Source organism: Protomyctophum parallelum, assembly GCF_964188405.1.
Source record: "Protomyctophum parallelum genome assembly, chromosome: 11".
NCBI lineage: Eukaryota > Metazoa > Chordata > Actinopteri > Myctophiformes > Myctophidae > Protomyctophum > Protomyctophum parallelum.
This window is the reverse complement of record NC_139707.1, coordinates 3,372,738-3,387,737: the sequence shown is the minus strand read 5'-3', so window position 1 is coordinate 3,387,737 and position 15,000 is coordinate 3,372,738. Positions and strand designations below refer to the sequence as shown.

At 46.8% G+C, this 15,000-nt stretch overlaps 1 protein-coding gene across 1 annotated transcript in view; it reads right to left on the bottom strand.

Moving 5' to 3' along the window:
* Window positions 1–15,000, bottom strand: part of tmeff2a (transmembrane protein with EGF-like and two follistatin-like domains 2a) — a gene marked incomplete at both ends in the record, with an annotated part of 244,960 nt that overhangs the window by 16,430 nt on the left and 213,530 nt on the right. The window contains 1 exon segment of the mRNA XM_083776070.1: window positions 13,918–14,014. Coding sequence (XP_083632196.1) covers window positions 13,918–14,014 — 97 coding nt within the window.

Genomic DNA, 15,000 nt, shown 5'->3' with positions numbered 1-15,000 from the left:
GATCTACAAGCTCAAAGCAGGTTACACGTCATGTTTCAAGCACGCAGATCTGCTACTTTTGATGCCTTTTTGTGTGACACTGTGAGTGTGAATCAATTCCTGAAAAACAATACGATAAGATAGGTGATTTCTGCCCCGACAGCAACGCAATAATACTCTATAGGCCTATATTCCACTTCTAGTTGTGGCTATAGAGCACCGAAGTCCTGACGTAACTCGCTCATCCCTTCGATTCCCCTGGTTCTAAAGTCCTGACGTAACTCGCTCATCCCTTCGATTCCCCTGGTTCTAAAGTCCTGACGTAACTCGCTCATCCCTTCCATTCCCCTGGTTCTAAAGTCCTGACGTAACTCGCTCATCTCTTCCATTCCCCTGGTTCTAAAGTCCTGACGTAACTCGCTCATCCCTTCGATTCCCCTGGTTCTAAAGTCCTGACGTAACTCGCTCATCCCTTCGATTCCCCTGGTTCTAAAGTCCTGACGTAACTCGCTCATCCCTTCCATTCCCCTGGTTCTAAAGTCCTGACGTAACTCGCTCATCCCTTCGATTCCCCTGGTTCTAAAGTCCTGACGTAACTCGCTCATCCCTTCCATTCCCCTGGTTCTAAAGTCCTGACGTAACTCGCTCATCCCTTCCATTCCCCTGGTTCGCTGAAGTAATTTCTCTATGGAGAATAACATGGGGTGATCTTAATATCGTCTACTATAAGCGTTGTGGTCCAAAAATAAACAAGCTGTCTCGGCGTTATTGTCAGGGAGGTGTCTCTGTATCGTTTGCAACAGTCAGTCACTCATATATGATACAGTCTGTTTCTAGCGAAAATCTAACTAATTGAGCAGCAGTAACATTAGCGTTTTCTCTCAGTCAGTTGATTCTTCATATCCATATGAGTGAAGCGGCCGGGGTGACATGTTTATTTTTCAAACACAGTTGTTATATGAAGCGATCTAAAAATCCTCCTATGGCGATTTCAATGCAACTAAACAAATACATGGACCTGGGGACTGACGCCCTCTAGTGAAAGTGACGTCAGACTTTGGTGCTCTATTCCATTAGTGTTATAGTCAACTATAAGACCCCTCCCTGGTGGCTGGTGGGTTTTTACGTGGTGAAAAGCTGAGAATGTCTTTGCCGTTGTGCCATGATGCGCTCCACAGGCAGGGAGTTGTGCTGTCCACAGGGCCCCCGGAGCAGAAGGCTGAACATCTTCCGTCTTTAGCCCCGAGACTTTGGGAATTTGGCCCAGAGAAGCTCTGCAAGGCTGTTAACCCAATTTGGCCGGGAACCCGGTGTTAGCATCATGTCGTGCTTTAGCTATTGAAAAATAGCAGATCTACAAGCTCATAGCGCGCCACCGAGTGGCGCGCTACGAGCTTGTAGGTCTGCTATTTTTGAAAAATCGAAGAACCACTGACATAGAAACATAGCTTTTTCAGAAAACTGTCAGGATGTAGAAGACATTTTTAGAATCTGATCTCGGGTCAGAATGGGTTAACCATCTGAACGCCCAACTTAAGCCCCATCTAATCAGGGAGTGAACCTTCGCCCCATGCACGCTCCAACCGCACAGCAAGCCACAGGTTAGTTGTTAACCTGCCACGCATGTTGGGAGCCATAGCGCGCCACCGAGTGGCGCGCTATGAGCTTGTAGGTCTGCTATTTTTTGAAAAATCGAAGAACGACTGACATTTTTAAAATCTGATCTCAGGTCAGAATGGGCTTAATCAGACCAGTGTGTGTCCAGTGGAAACCTCGTATGGATCTGATCTCAGGTCAGAATGGGTTAAAAATCTAAACATTGGAATAATGCAGTGGAGCGACTGGCATTATCACAAATGTCTGTTTGCAAAGTGGCCACGCGATGTGGAAAGATGCATTGTTCTGTTGTCCTTTCTATATTGAACTGTCACTTCCATTACCTGCCTCCGTGAAGCAGAAATTGCATTTTGAGTGTTTGAGTGACAGTGTTGATATGCATTCATTTATCTGCGTTCGTTCGGGTGCATAGCGTACGTGCTAGCTGCCTTCTTTAGCTTTTAGTAAGCTCGCCAATTTGCTGTTGCGCCACGATAACTTTATTATAAAAAACAATATCACACTCTGGAGAAGCGAGGGGCGCAGCGAGGGCAGTATTCATATCACCCCGATGACATGTTAGAAGTGGGGAGACGCCCCATAATACACGTGCGACTGTGCGCGCGCACACATGCACATGTGCATTTGCATGAACGGTGTGCAATGCATGCAGACGCGCACTATTAAACCGTGCATGCATAGCCTATTTAGAAGCAGGGTTTACAATGCTTCTAAATCAAAAAAGTCAAAAAACGTATTTTTGCCCCCAAAACGTTTTAGACTTGAGAGAAGAATTTGGACACTAGGTATACAAACTGTGCAGTGTTGGTGTATGAGAGGCAACGGCTGTACTACACAGTATGCATGTTACAGCCTGTGTGTTGTGCTTCTGTGCGTGGTGGCTCAGGGGTAGAGTGCCTGGATGGTAACCGTAAGGTTGCCAGTTCGAACCCGGGCTCCCCCAGAGTTACTGTCGAAGTGTCCTTGAGCAAAGACACTGAACCCCTAATTGCTCCCCGATGTGCTAGTTGGTGCCTTGCATGGTTTCCGCTGCCATCGGTGTATGAATGTGTGTGTGAATGGGTGAATGTAATGCACAATCTCTGTAAAGCGCCTTGGATAAAGGCGCTATATAAATGCACCATTTACCATTTACAATTTACCATGTATGTGCTACTGTTTTGTCTTTTCAGACAGGCCTTTAGTCCTGCATTGATTTCTTGATTTGTACCATTGCAGTTTCTTCTGTTTTATGTCTCCTTGCTTTATTGTTTTATTGTCGTTTTGCTTTTATTGTTGTTAACCCATTCTGACCTGAGATCAGATTCATACGAGGTTTCCGCCGGACACACGCTGGTCTGACGAACCCATTCTGACCTGAGATCAGATTCATACGAGGTTTCCGCCGGACACACGCTGGTCTGATGAACCCATTCTGACCTGAGATCACATTCTAAAAATGTCAGTCGCTCTTCGATTTTTTTCAAAAATAGCAGACCTACAAGCTCGTATCGCGCCACTCGGTGGCGCGATATGAGCTTGTAGATCTGCTATTTTTCAATAGCTAAAGCATGACATGATGCTGACACCAAAATGGGTGCCCGTTCAGAATGGGTTAAGCACTTTGTGACTCCGATGTCTATGAAAGGGGCTCTTAAATACATTTTACTTACTTACTTACTTACTTACCCACTTCTACAACATTGCTTTTAAGTGATCTTATATTTTTTGTTATTCATGTCCTCACTGTATTGCATTACTGCTTGTTTTCTTAATGTCGTTGCCTTGCTTTTCTTTTATTCTCCATTGTTCTGTAAAGCACTTTGAGCTGCATTTGATGTCATGAAAGGTGCTATACAAATAAAGTTTTATTATTATTATTATTACTTACTTACTTACTTAGTATGCATACATGTGTGTCTGTCTGCACGTCGGCGAGATTTCGGCCTGAATGACAATGAGTGAACACATGTGTGTGAGTGTGCGTGCGCGTGCGCTTGTGTGTGTGTTTACGTGTGCCTTTCAGCCGCGACCCGGCCTGCTGTGCCGGGCCTGTTCAGCAGAATTGTGGTCCCATGACAGTGGCTGCTGAGTAGCGCTGAACAACACGGTACTGTAATTATAAATGTGTCATTATGCTATACAGCGCAGCCCCTTCGTTCTCCCCTGGTGCCCACAGCCCCGCTGTACAGCACAGAGTAGACGTTTCACTCTAGCAGCACTGCTGCATTTGCATATTCCAAGAGGCCTTGTATCTCGGGGCGGCGGTGGCTCAGGGGTAGAGTGCCTGGATGGTAACCGTAAGGTTGCCAGTTCGAACCCGGGCTCCCCCAGAGTTACTGTCGAAGTGTCCTTGAGCAAAGACACTGAACCCCTAATTGCTCCCGATGTGCTAGTTGGTGCCTTGCATGGTTTCCGCTGCCATCGGTGTATGAATGGGTGAATGTAATGCACAATCTCTGTAAAGCGCCTTGGATAAAGGCGCTATATAAATGCACCATTTACCATTTACCATTTATCTCCATTGATGATGTGTTAACACATTGGGTTTTCAACCTTGTTCATATCAAGGTCCGTTATTTATTCAACGTTTGAGCCACGGACCACCATTTGACGAGATGTAGCCTCTCAGACCCAAAACGTAGAATATTTTGTTGTCGTTGGATACGATTTTGTCCACAATTCCATCAAAATGACAATTATTCTACATTCTCAAATTCTGTAGACTTCTTGTAAATGATCCAGTCAGGACGGGAACCCCTTTTGGGGTTCACTGGACCACTGGTTGAAAACCACTGTGTTAACACATTGAATGCCATGAGGTATTAATAAATTCTTCCTCCACTGACAGCGTTTTTATCAGTGAAGACCCTTATTTTGAAGGCCTGCGGGTCCCGCGGCGTGAACCGGAAGTGAACCAACGCTGTGTGGAGGAGCGGTCGATCGTATTTTCTTTCACCCGCTCTTTAGTTATAATTATGGCCGTTGAATAAAGCGCTTTGACCAAAGAACGCGATGTGGGAACAGAATCCGAGATAAATGCATAAAGGCCGGCCACCCACCCACCCACCCACCATTTCACACACGAAAAGGTGTGTTGCTGCATTTATTTTACACACACACACACACACACACACACACACACACACACACACGCACACACACACACACGCACACACACACGTGTGCGCAGCAAAGACCTGCACGCGCGGACACCTTCGCGACCATCAGGTGAGAGGACTCTGATGTAGATTGAAAACGTGTGCAGCCGAGCGTCTCCGTCTAATGTTCAGCATCAGCCGACTATGAACGACGTGATGATTCGCTCCCATACACATCTCAGAAGAAGCTGTACTGTACTCACAACGTGTGATGGTACGGTATGGCTGCCCCCCCCCCCCCCCCCCCCCGCCCCCCCCCCACACACACCCCATCAGCTCATCAGCTCAGGTGAGCAGTGAAACTTGAGATAATTTACATGATGAAAACGGCTGCGGAAAGTAACTATATTTGTTCAACTATAGCGTACCGTGCTACTGTACTTTCATCACGTTTAATCAGTAGATGCGCCTATACCAAGGGGCCAGCTATAGGCACTCCAATGTTGAAGCGCTGGGCCCTAGTGGTAAGAGGAAGGACTGCGTGGATTCTTGCAACCGAGCGCCCAATGTTAAAGCCCAGCTGCACTTCCGCATTTGGGCACCAAAATTTGGTGTCCAAATGCTGAATCAGAGAAAAAATGCGGAAATAGACGGTCCTTCCGGCAGCCTTCCGGGTGCTTTAAAAACGCCACTGAGCAACTTCCACTGACATGAATAGCGGAGGGGGCGGAGCTTCGCGCCAGTTTAGTCTCTATCCTTTTAATACTCTATGGCCTACAGTATACTGACCTACCTCAGGAGGCTGCATTCTGTGCAGGTTGATCGCGGCTACTGCTTTGACAACGACGACGTGCGCCGTCAACTGACTACGAGGCCAAAGACTGATATGAGGTTAGGGAACTTACCGTGGTTAGGGTTAGGGTCAGTAATGTGTTTGATCCGATCTAGTGGAAAGAAACGCTGTTGTATTTATAGGTTGAAATAAAAAAAGACGGGGAGCTGAATTATATCGTGTTGCGGACGTTCCACTTTCTTCTTCATTCAGTTATTTTTTTGGGTCCACACTTAGAGTATATATTTCTAGAGAAGGCACCCAGAGGAAACCCTGAGGCGAAATGGACATAGTGGCCGGATTTGGTAGTGCAGCTCGAGCCAGCGCTGCTCCGTTGACTATCATTGCGCACGTTCATGTGATTGGGGCCATGACACGTGAACGAATGTTTCATACGTGAACGCGCACAAACGGCACAATGATAGTCAACGGCAGCGCGTTCATGTGTTTGGGGCCAATCCGTCCCAGAATGCACTCTGTTCCTACCAGGAAGGAGGAGTGAATCCGCCTCATGCGCTTTTGAGCAACTTAATGCAAGTGGATGGAAGGAGAACTCGGGTGTCTTCTCTATAGATATATAACTCTATGGGTCCACAGCACCGTATTCTGAAACTGGGATGTTTTCCTGCTTTACATTCTGATCTGTTGGTAGCCATAAGTCTGGACTTATGCGCCATCTTGATTGTGCGTGCACATGCACATGTGCGTGCACATGCACATGTGCGTGCACATGCACATGTGCGTGCACACACGCACGCTTTCAGTCGCTTTAGACTTCCAAATCCCACATCTCAGGCGGCATTTCTGGTCAAAACAACACTTATTGCACGGAGCCAATAGCAGTCGCAGTAATGTGGCGCCGGCCTGTACTTCTCATGCTCCACGCAGAGAACAATAACAACACACACACACCATTAAGGAGGTGAGGAAATATGAACACATTTTGCACCTAAACACTAAATGAAGCGCTTCATCCTCCTTATAGTACCGCTTCTAGTATACCGGGACATGTGTTCTTAACCCATTCTGACCGGGCACCCATTTTGGTATTAGCATCATGTTATGCTTTAGCTATTTAAAAATAGCAGATCTACAAGCTCGTAGCGCGCCACTCGGTGGCGCGCTACGAGCTTGTAGATCTGCTATTTTTGAGAGAATCGAAGAACGACTGACATTTTTAGAATCTGATCTCAGGTCAGAATGGGTTAATCAGACCAGTGTGTGTCCAGTGGAAACCTCGTATGAATCTGATCTCAGGTCAGAATGGGTTCATCAGACCAGTGTGTGTCCAGTGGAAACCTCGTATGAATCTGATCTCAGGTCAGAATGGGTTAAATACAGTAGCAGTAAAGGATGCTTTCCATAACTGGCTAATGTTCAAACGTGAACTAAAAATCAGATGTACTGTAACGTACGTGATTGTGTGAAACATACACGCTCAAATGCACAAGCAAGCAACACTCACACACGCATGCATGCAACACGCACGCATGCATGCAACACACACGCATGCACGCAACACACACGCATGCATGCAACACACACGCATGCATGCAACGAGACGGGGGAGTGGCCGTGGTCGATCCGTTGGGGGGGAGGGGGGGGTGGGGGGGGGGGTCATGTGTGGACTTCATGAATAATTAACGAGGCTTCTCACTTTCACCTCAACAGGCACTAATGCTGCACACTGCACTGCGTCAACATGCTGCCGTGCACGCACACACGTGCACACACACGCACACACACACACACACACACACACACACACACACACACACACACACAACACGCACAGTAATGCCTGCATGAGGTGGTGTGAGAGTCGCTGTGTCTCACACGGCCACTTCCTTTCACACATGCAGGTGAGAAAAGGGAAGAGCGACGAAGAGAGATACAGAGAGATGTGTGTGCGTGTGTGTGTGTGTGTGTGTGTGTGTGTGTGTGTGTGCACGGCAGCATGTTGACGCAGTGTGTGCGTGCGTGTGTGCGACACAACAGTGGTTCACACCAAACACTATAACCATAATGATAAGTACAGTATGTGAGCATCCACACTGATGAAAGATAATGTTGTGTAAATATTAATAATTTTTGAGATACAGCTTTTTGAAATCCTGCTATAACGGAGGCTCAATGGAGCTGGATTGAAAATCCCATAGGTGGTGGGGACGGAGGCTCTCCATACTAACCGGAGAAATGCTAAAAGGTAAACTGGCGGTCGCTGCTTTCATTAACATAACCTGCCGACGACCTGCTCTACCTCTTGAGCCACAGTCGCCTCCATAATATGGAGTATACGGTTGTCTACGAACATACGCGAAGATAACACCAGTAGGTACCGTTAGCGTAGCTATGTTTATAAATGTAGATAGCAGCGAAAAAGTTAAGTACAGTACTTAATTACTGTATGAGCAGGTGAGATCGTTGTAGCATTATCTATTCATAATTGTCTCCTCGTCTCCGTTTAAAAAATGTTTTTACAGATTGCAAACCAATGTCATTTAGCCTATAAAATGACCATCCTAAAACTATTGTCCTGATATTTATAGTGCTATGTGCGTGTGTGCATGTAACAGGATGTGTTGTATTGATTAGTTCCCTATCATGGATGCGTTTCGTTCAAAACCTCAGATTTCTCTGCTGACTCCATGCTGCATGCGGTCAATGCAGTCCTTAAATGGTCACTTCTCACACGCACATGACGCACGCATGCACATACACGCATGCACACGCACGCACACGCACACGCACACACACACACACACACACACACACACACACCCACCCACCCACCCTTTGGAAAAACTAAATGCACGCTCTATCATTATTTGTCCCTCATTCTATAAACACAACAAAAACAAATTAACTCATACTCACACTCACAGTCTCACACATGCACTCGCACGGTTGCAGTCTCTCCCTCATTTCTGCTCAATGTAACATTGATTTTCATAATCCTCAGACTCCAATTTCACTGTAATCCTTTCAAAGGACCAGGAATGGGGCGAGAGAGATACAGTATACATGGGGGGGAGAGGAGAGAGAGAGAGAGAGAGGAGAGAGAGAGAGAGAGAGAGAGAGAGAGAGGGGGTTGCATCCGGCTGGCTGCATCTGAAAGTATTTTGTGCAGGAAATATAGGGACCCCCGCCAGATTGATGTTGTTAAAATGTTGACATGAATAGCAGATCTACAAGCTCACAATACGCCAAATGTCTATTTTCAAACAGGCTCTAGTATGTACACAGTATGTACGCTCTGGGCCTCTTCCCTGTACTTCCTCCACAGGTGTTACCAATGATACAAATTAAGACTTTTGTCCAACATACCATGGGACCGAAAACGGACAGATTAAAGGGATTGTGAATTGTTGGAATTGTTCTTGTTTTTTTTAGGTTTTCTAATCTCAAATGCACCCAAAAAACATGAACTTTTAACATTCAGTAGATTTTCTGTGATCTGGGGTTTTCTGGCTCAAACAGGTGCTCTGATTTGCCGACAGTAAGTGACATCACTTACTGCAAATCCCATATATGTCAATGGGATTTGCCAGCAGATGTCACTGTTTTCACCGTGTTGCCTGTTTTCATCGTAGCTCAAAAGGCCCAAAAAACCCCAAAGAAAACTTCAGACCACAGAAAATCCACTGAATGTTCAAAGTTCAGGTTTTTTGGGTGTAATTGAGGTCATAAAACCTAAAAGAAAAAAGAAAAATAAATGAAAATGAATGTCATAAAACCTTTAAGGTTAGCGGACATGCGTTAAGGTCGACGACCGGATTTAGGTTAGCGGACATGCGTTAACCATTCTGACCTGAGATCAGATTCATACGAGGTTTCCACTGGACACACACTGGTCTGATTAAGGTTGGCGAACACGTGCTTGCGGTTATGGTTAGGTTAGGGTTTGAGGTAGGTTGTCGTTGTTGGACCAACAGCCTGTACACACTAACTAAGGCTTCTTAACCCATTCTGACCTGAGATCAGATTCATACGAGGTTTCCGCCGGGACACACACTGGTCTGATGAACCCATTCTGACCTGAGATCAGATTAAAAAAATGTCAGTCGTTCTTCGATTTTTCAAAAAATAGCAGACCTACAAGCTCGTATCGCGCCACTCGGTGGCGTGATATGAGCTTGTAGATCTGCTATTTTTAAATAGCTAAAGCATAACATGATGCTGACACCAAAATGGGTGCCCGGTCAGAATGGGTTAATTTGAAGAACCCACATAATCCGGAGTGTGTACAAATGGAACCAAATGGACGCGTAGATACAGTACTTAAGTTAAATAATGTATTTAGTTACTGTACACCACTGGTTGCGGGGAACGCGTCGTTGAGGGGGACGGTTGTCTTGTGAGTGACAAGCGCAAGAAATTGTGCACAGAGCAAAATAATACACAATGTACATTATAAACAGGAAAGAATAAATACAATATGGGCCTATATGCAAAGGCTAGTACATCCGAACTGTACATTTAAGATTATCCTTTTGAAACTTCTCAAAGGAACTTCTTTCAAGGCCAATAATTTTACTCTGAACTGCAGGTCATTCCAGGGGCCAAAGACAGCAATACTATGTGTGTGTGTGTGTGTGTGTGTGTGTGTGGAAGTATAACAAACTTGGGGTATCGCTGTAGATTTGCCATACTGATATTCGGAAGCCTGGGCCGTGTGCATAAACTGACCATGAGTGGCCTAAGAATAGCTGGCATGACAAAAAGCAAAGCCAAACAACTTGCCAAATACTGTTCTGTCTCGTCTGTTATAGGCAGTTTGTCTGTGTGGAGAAGGAGGTGCCATGTGTATCCCTAAGTGAACATGAACTGTCAACCCCGTTATATTTGTTTCCTTGTAAAATTAATTGTAATTTGTGGATTCAAATAAAGAAATCGAAATGTGTGTGTGTGTGCGTGCGTGCGTGCGTGCGTGCGTGCGTGCGTGCGTGCGTGCGTGCGTGCGTGTGTGCGTGCGTGCGTGTGTGTGTGTGCGTGCGTGCGTGCGTGCGTGCGTGCGTTCAGAGCTTCTACAGGCGCACAGGGCTAGGTGAAGGTGCTCGCTGCTCTGATGCTGCTCCTTGACGTGATTACGGTCTAACCTCCTTGATTGCAATCAGCCGTCCATCGGAGGAATGGAAGTCCTCGTCGCCCTGATTAACCCAATCTGAACGGGCACCCATTTTGGTGTCGGCATCATGTCATGCTTTAGCTATTGAAAAATAGCAGACCTACAAGCTCGTATCGCGCCACAGAGTGGCGCGATACGAGCTTGTAGGTCTGCTATTTTTGAAAAATCGAAGACACTTTTAGAATCTGATCTCAGGTCAGAATGGGTTAATAATTAAACTGTCAGGATGTAATAGACATTTTTAGAATCTGATCTCAGGTCAGAATGGGTTAACAATTACCTGCTCCAATGCCTTTCAACCTGTCCCTTGGGCTCTTCTTTACGCTTTCTTTCTGTTGCTGCTCTTTTTGTTTTTACACTGTGGCTCCTACACGGCAGAGCCATCGTGTTTTACACTGTGGCTCCTACATGGTTTTACACTGTGGCTCCTACATGGCAGAGCCATCGTGAAGCGTGTTCGCTGTCTGTCTTGTCTGTCTTGTCTTGTCTGTCTGTCTAGACGTCTGTCTGTCTAGACGTCTGTCTGTCTGTCTGTCTGTCTGTCTGTCTGTCTGTCTGTCTGTCTGTCCTGTCTGTCTGTCTGTCTGTCTGTCTGTCTGTCGCTAATCTGGAAAATGACTGTCTCAGGTCAAATCTGCCGCCCTCGGAACGGCTGCCATCAGGTAGTAAACTATGTAAAACTATGCATAAACCAACCTAACCTCATTCCTAAATGTATAACCTCAGAAACACTGTGCCAACCCTGAACCCTCACCTTAACCTCAGTAAAAATATGCCTAAACCAAAACGTATTCCCAACCTTAACCGCAGTAAAAATATGCCTAAACCAAAACGTATTCCCAACCTTAACCGCAGTAAAAATATGCCTAAACCAAAACGTATTCCCAACCTTAACCGCAGTAAAAATATGCCTAAACAAAACGTATTCCCAACCTTAACCGCAGTAAAAATATGCCTAAACCAAAACGTATTCCCAACCTTAACCTCAGTAAAAATATGCCTAAACCAAAACGTATTCCCAACCTTAACCGCAGTAAAACAAATTCAATGAGGGGGGGGTAACATGGTAACGGCCCGCCTGCCTCTGTTTGGCCTATACCGACACTGCCCGTCTTGCCTGTCCTCCGAGATGCAAGGGTACTCTGTGGTGGGAAATAAGGACAAGATAATTATTGGCAACACGCGACAGTAACTTGTAACTTTAAATTTGTTGTAGAAGAGCTCCCGACCAACCTTAATGCATGTTCAACCAACCTTAATGCATGTTTGCCAACCTTAATGCATGTTCAACCAACCTTAATGCATGTTTGCCAACCTTAATGCATGTTCAACAACCTTAATGCATGTTCGGACTAACGGAATGGGCAGACATCCTGTGGACTAACGGAATGGGCAGACTCCCTGTGGACTAACGGAATGGGCAGACTCCCTGTGGACTAACGGAATGGGCAGACTCCCTCTGGACTAACGGAATGGGCAGACACCCTGTGGACTAACGGAATGGGCAGACTCCCTCTGGGACTAACGGAATGGGCAGACACCCTGTGGACTAACGGAATGGGCAGACTCCCTGTGGACTAACGGAATGGGCAGACACCCTGTGGACTAACGGAATGGGCAGACACCCTGTGGACTAACGGAATGGGCAGACACCCTGTGGACTAACGGAATGGGCAGACTAACGGAATGGGCAGACTAACGGAATGGGCAGACTCCCTGTGGACTAACGGAATGGGCAGACTCCCTCTGGACTAACAGAATGGGCAGACACCCTGTGGACTAACGGAATGGGCAGACACCCTCTGGACTAACGGAATGGGCAGACACTCTGTGGACTAACGGAATGGGCAGACACCTGTGGGACTAACGGAATGGGCAGACACCCTGTGGACTAACGGAATGGGCAGACTAACGGAATGGGCAGACTAACGGAATGGGCAGACACCCTGTGGACTAACGGAATGGGCAGACTCCCTGTGGACTAACGGAATGGGCAGACACCCTGTGGCTAACGGAATGGGCAGACTCCCTGTGGACTAACGGAATGGGCAGACTCCCTCTGGACTAATGGAATGGGCAGACTCCCTCTGGACTAACGGAATGGGCAGACTCCCTCTGGACTAACGGAATCGGGCAGACACCCTGTGGACTAACGGAATGGGCAGACTCCCTGTGGACTAACGGAATGGGCAGACTCCCTCTGGACTAATGGAATGGGCAGACTCCCTCTGGACTAACGGAATGGGCAGACTCCCTCTGGACTAACGGAATGGGCAGACTCCCTGTGGACTAACTGAATGGGCAGACACCCTGTGGACTAACGGAATGGGCAGACTCCCTCTGGACTAACGGAATGGGCAGACTCCCTTGCAGACACCCTTGCAGACACCCTTGCAATATGCCCAATAGGCTCCGAGCCACAGGATGGGAACCAGCCTGCGTAAAGCGCAGCGTCTTCTTATCGCAACAAAACGGTTAATTGTACAAAGGTAGCATTTCTGGACTGAACTAGTTTCCGCGGAGTGTGTGGCTGGTGGTCTGACACGTCAGAGTCCCTGTAAGGATTGTAATTGGATTTCCAGAATAGGCTAAAGCCCCTCTTTCTCTGAACGCTGCGCACTGGTAATTGAGGTTAAACGAAATGGTCAACCATGCACAAACCCTCTGATCGCTGTGCGTGCACACGCGTGCGTGCGTGTGTGTGTGTGTGCGTGTGTGTGTGTGCGTGTGTGTGTGTGCGTGTGTGTTCGCGATTTCAATTCTATGCAAAGTATTAAGAAATACAGAAACGGAATTATCGCGTGCTGTCAGGCAGGAATCCTCGTATGTCAATATTTCAGACTTTATTATTTTTTGGTAAATCGGTGGCACGAGAGTGGGCGGAAATAGCTAACCTACAAGCTCCCGACGTGTTGCATCATTCACAACGTGTTACGAGCTCGTAGGCCTGCATTGAGACCTGAGGCCGATCGTAGGCCTGCATTGAGACCTGAGGCCCATTTAGAAAAAGGCCTTCTACAACTTTCACGGAATTATGAGTCCGGGAAAAAGTCTCAAAACTACAAGGAGTGGTGCACGCATTCTCGGCTTCAGAGATGAAGTAACGTGGCCGCGGGAAAGCTGGTCTAAATGGATTAAAGAAACATGGATTTACGTTTGTTCGTCCGTGTGAGCGTGTGTGTGTGTGTGTGTGTGTGTGTGTGTGTGTGTGTGTGTGTGTGTGTGTGTGTGTGTGTGTGTGTGTGTGTGTGTGTGTGTGTGTGTGTGTGTGTGTGACTCACCACACATCCTCTGCATCCACGTCACACTCGGCCCCAAACTGGCAAATGTCGCAAGTGGATGTCTCCTTCTGCCCCGCCTCCGCCGACCCCTCCCCTCCTGAGAGAGAGAGAGAGAGAGAGAGAGAGATTCATAACGTCAGCCATCTATGTATATTCCTTTTGATGGGGGAAAGTAGACCCTTTAATCCATTCTGACCTGAGATCAGATTCTAAAAATATCTTCTACATCCTGACAGTTTTCTGAAAAAGCTATGTTTCTATGTCAGTCGTTCTTCGATTTTTCAAAAATAGCAGACCTACAAGCTCGTATCGCGCCACTCGGTGCGCGATATGAGCTTGTAGATCTGCTATTTTTCAATAGCTAAAGCCATAACATGATGCCAACACCAAAATGGGTGCCCGGTCAGAATGGGTTAAGCAGTTACCATTACTTTTATGAGTGTGCAGCCGAGCTGTGCGCATGCAAGGTCACTCAGTGACAGAGAGAGATTCCTATATAGCGTCTGAGAAAAGAGCGACACGTCAGAATTCTCCAGGACAGACTAACTAACCCTCTGGCCTGCGCTTCGCGGGGCCCCCAAAAATCTGCGGACTGATATGATCGAATCTGAATTCGTGATGTAACAGGTCGTATTTGCTTTCATATATATGTCTTTGCTGTTCATAATGTATATCACATGACCATTCAATTTGGGATGATTGTGGGCAATCAATAAATGCCAGATCTTGTGAATCCATGAGTTTAAGTGTACAGCCTGTTTATTGGACTATTAGATAAACAGGATGGCGCATCACTTTGAATAACGTTGCTGTCGGCAGAAACCTATTTTATCATACTACAGCGTCACACAACCCCTGGAATTGGGATCTGATCCAACACATGACAATAGTCACTCACACCAGAGGGTCAGATCCAACACATGTCTGTCTGTCTGTCTGTCTGTCTGTCTGTCTGTCTGTCTGTCTGCCTGCCTGTCTGTCTGTCTGTCTGTCTGTGAACCACTGCAGTACCGCTGGCTGACCTACAGTGGCACTGTTGAGCATCCTAAAAGGGCGTATTGCTTGGTCCTGTCTTACCGCTCG